This window comes from Bison bison, unplaced genomic scaffold (genome assembly GCF_000754665.1).
Source record: "Bison bison bison isolate TAMUID 2011002044 unplaced genomic scaffold, Bison_UMD1.0 scf7180017845683, whole genome shotgun sequence".
NCBI classification, from domain to species: Eukaryota; Metazoa; Chordata; class Mammalia; order Artiodactyla; family Bovidae; genus Bison; species Bison bison.
In genome coordinates, this window is record NW_011476256.1 from 57206 (window position 1) to 57793 (window position 588).

A 588-nucleotide genomic window follows, 5' to 3' on the forward strand; every position below is an offset into this window, starting at 1 on the left:
GTCCCCGCACCTGGGTTGGGGACCGGAGAACAGCGCCTGGGGTCGTGGGTCGGGGCCGCCGAGAATGCGCCTGTGGTCGGGGATGGGGGACCGCGCCTGGGCTCGAGGGAAGGGCGGCCATCTGGACTCCGGCTGCCTCCTTGGCTCGGAGCTGGTACCGGGGCTCGGGGGCCGGGGCGCGCCTGCAGTCCCGGAGGTCATGTCTATGTTCCGTATGAGGGGACTGCGCGCGGGGTCTGAGGGAACGCGCCTGAGATCCAGGAGATTCTCCTGGGCTCTGGGGGAGCGGCCGCCTGGGACCGTCTGGAATCGGAGTGGGTGTCACGCCTGAGCTCCGAGATGGGCCAGCTGCGCCCTGGGCCAATCCGCGTCTGGATTCTGCAGGGTCGTGCCTGGGGTCGGGGACCGTGTCTGGGATTGACGAATCCTTCCTGGGATCCGAGGAACGCGCGTGGGCTTTCAGGGCGGCGGTGGAGGGGAGTGGAGGGAGACGGATGAGCAGAGAGGGAGGCGGGGCAAGGGGAGAGGGAAGGGAGGTGGGGAGGGGTCTGAACTTGGAGTGAGAGGTCGCCCATGAGATTGGGGATC

At 68.9% G+C, this 588-nt stretch overlaps 1 protein-coding gene across 1 annotated transcript in view; it reads left to right on the plus strand.

Moving 5' to 3' along the window:
- The first annotated feature begins 82 nt into the window (after window positions 1–82).
- Window positions 83–588, plus strand: part of LOC104986126 — a 10924-nt gene continuing 10418 nt past the window's right edge. The window contains exon 1 of the mRNA XM_010836590.1: window positions 83–314. Within this exon, the coding sequence (XP_010834892.1) occupies window positions 83–314 (232 nt within the window). The remainder of the gene's footprint in view (window positions 315–588) is intronic.